Raw genomic sequence first — 450 nt, 5'->3', positions numbered from 1 at the left:
TTGCCCTGGTGACGGTGCCTTGGGCCCGGGCCCGCCGCCGTCCGGCAAGCGGGGCGTGAGGCCCCCGGTCCCTTCAACCCACCCCGGCCGTGGCCTAGCGGAGCTTCCCCCGTTCCCCGGCCGAAAGCTGCGGCCATGGAGAAGTACCAGGTGCTGGGCCTCGTGGGGGAAGGCAGCTACGGGGTGGTGACCAAGTGCAGGAACAAGGAGAGCGGGCAGATCGTCGCCGTCAAGAAGTTCCTGGAAAGCGAGGACGACGCGGTGGTGAGGAAGATCGCCGTGAGGGAAATCAAGCTGCTGAAGGTGAGCAGGGAGCCGCGGGGGCTGTGAGGGCAGCAGAGGGGAGCGGGCCTGCGTGTTCCAGCAAAGTTGGACCAAACCCCATGGCTTTTTGACGGCTTTGTGTTTAAATTCGTAGCTTCTCGTTCAGCTGGGAGACGTTAGTGTCAC

The 450-nt window shown here is 64.4% G+C and overlaps 2 protein-coding genes across 2 annotated transcripts in view; one reads left to right on the top strand and one right to left on the bottom strand.

Moving 5' to 3' along the window:
- The window catches only part of AP1AR (adaptor related protein complex 1 associated regulatory protein), a 24,950-nt gene extending 24,813 nt beyond the window's left edge, over positions 1–137 (bottom strand). Inside the window, exon 1 of the mRNA XM_009282626.2 lies at positions 19–137. Coding sequence (XP_009280901.1) covers positions 19–137 — 119 coding nt within the window. The remainder of the gene's footprint in view (positions 1–18) is intronic.
- The window catches only part of CDKL2 (cyclin dependent kinase like 2), a 15,957-nt gene continuing 15,520 nt past the window's right edge, over positions 14–450 (top strand). The window contains exon 1 of the mRNA XM_009282617.2: positions 14–303. Coding sequence (XP_009280892.1) covers positions 136–303 — 168 coding nt within the window. The 5' untranslated portion in view covers positions 14–135. The remainder of the gene's footprint in view (positions 304–450) is intronic.

Source organism: Aptenodytes forsteri, unplaced genomic scaffold (genome assembly GCF_000699145.1).
Source record: "Aptenodytes forsteri isolate BGI_AS27 unplaced genomic scaffold, ASM69914v1 Scaffold326, whole genome shotgun sequence".
NCBI classification, from domain to species: domain Eukaryota; kingdom Metazoa; phylum Chordata; class Aves; order Sphenisciformes; family Spheniscidae; genus Aptenodytes; species Aptenodytes forsteri.
The sequence above is the reverse complement of the archived record's forward strand: the minus strand, read 5'-3'. Positions and strand labels throughout refer to the sequence as shown.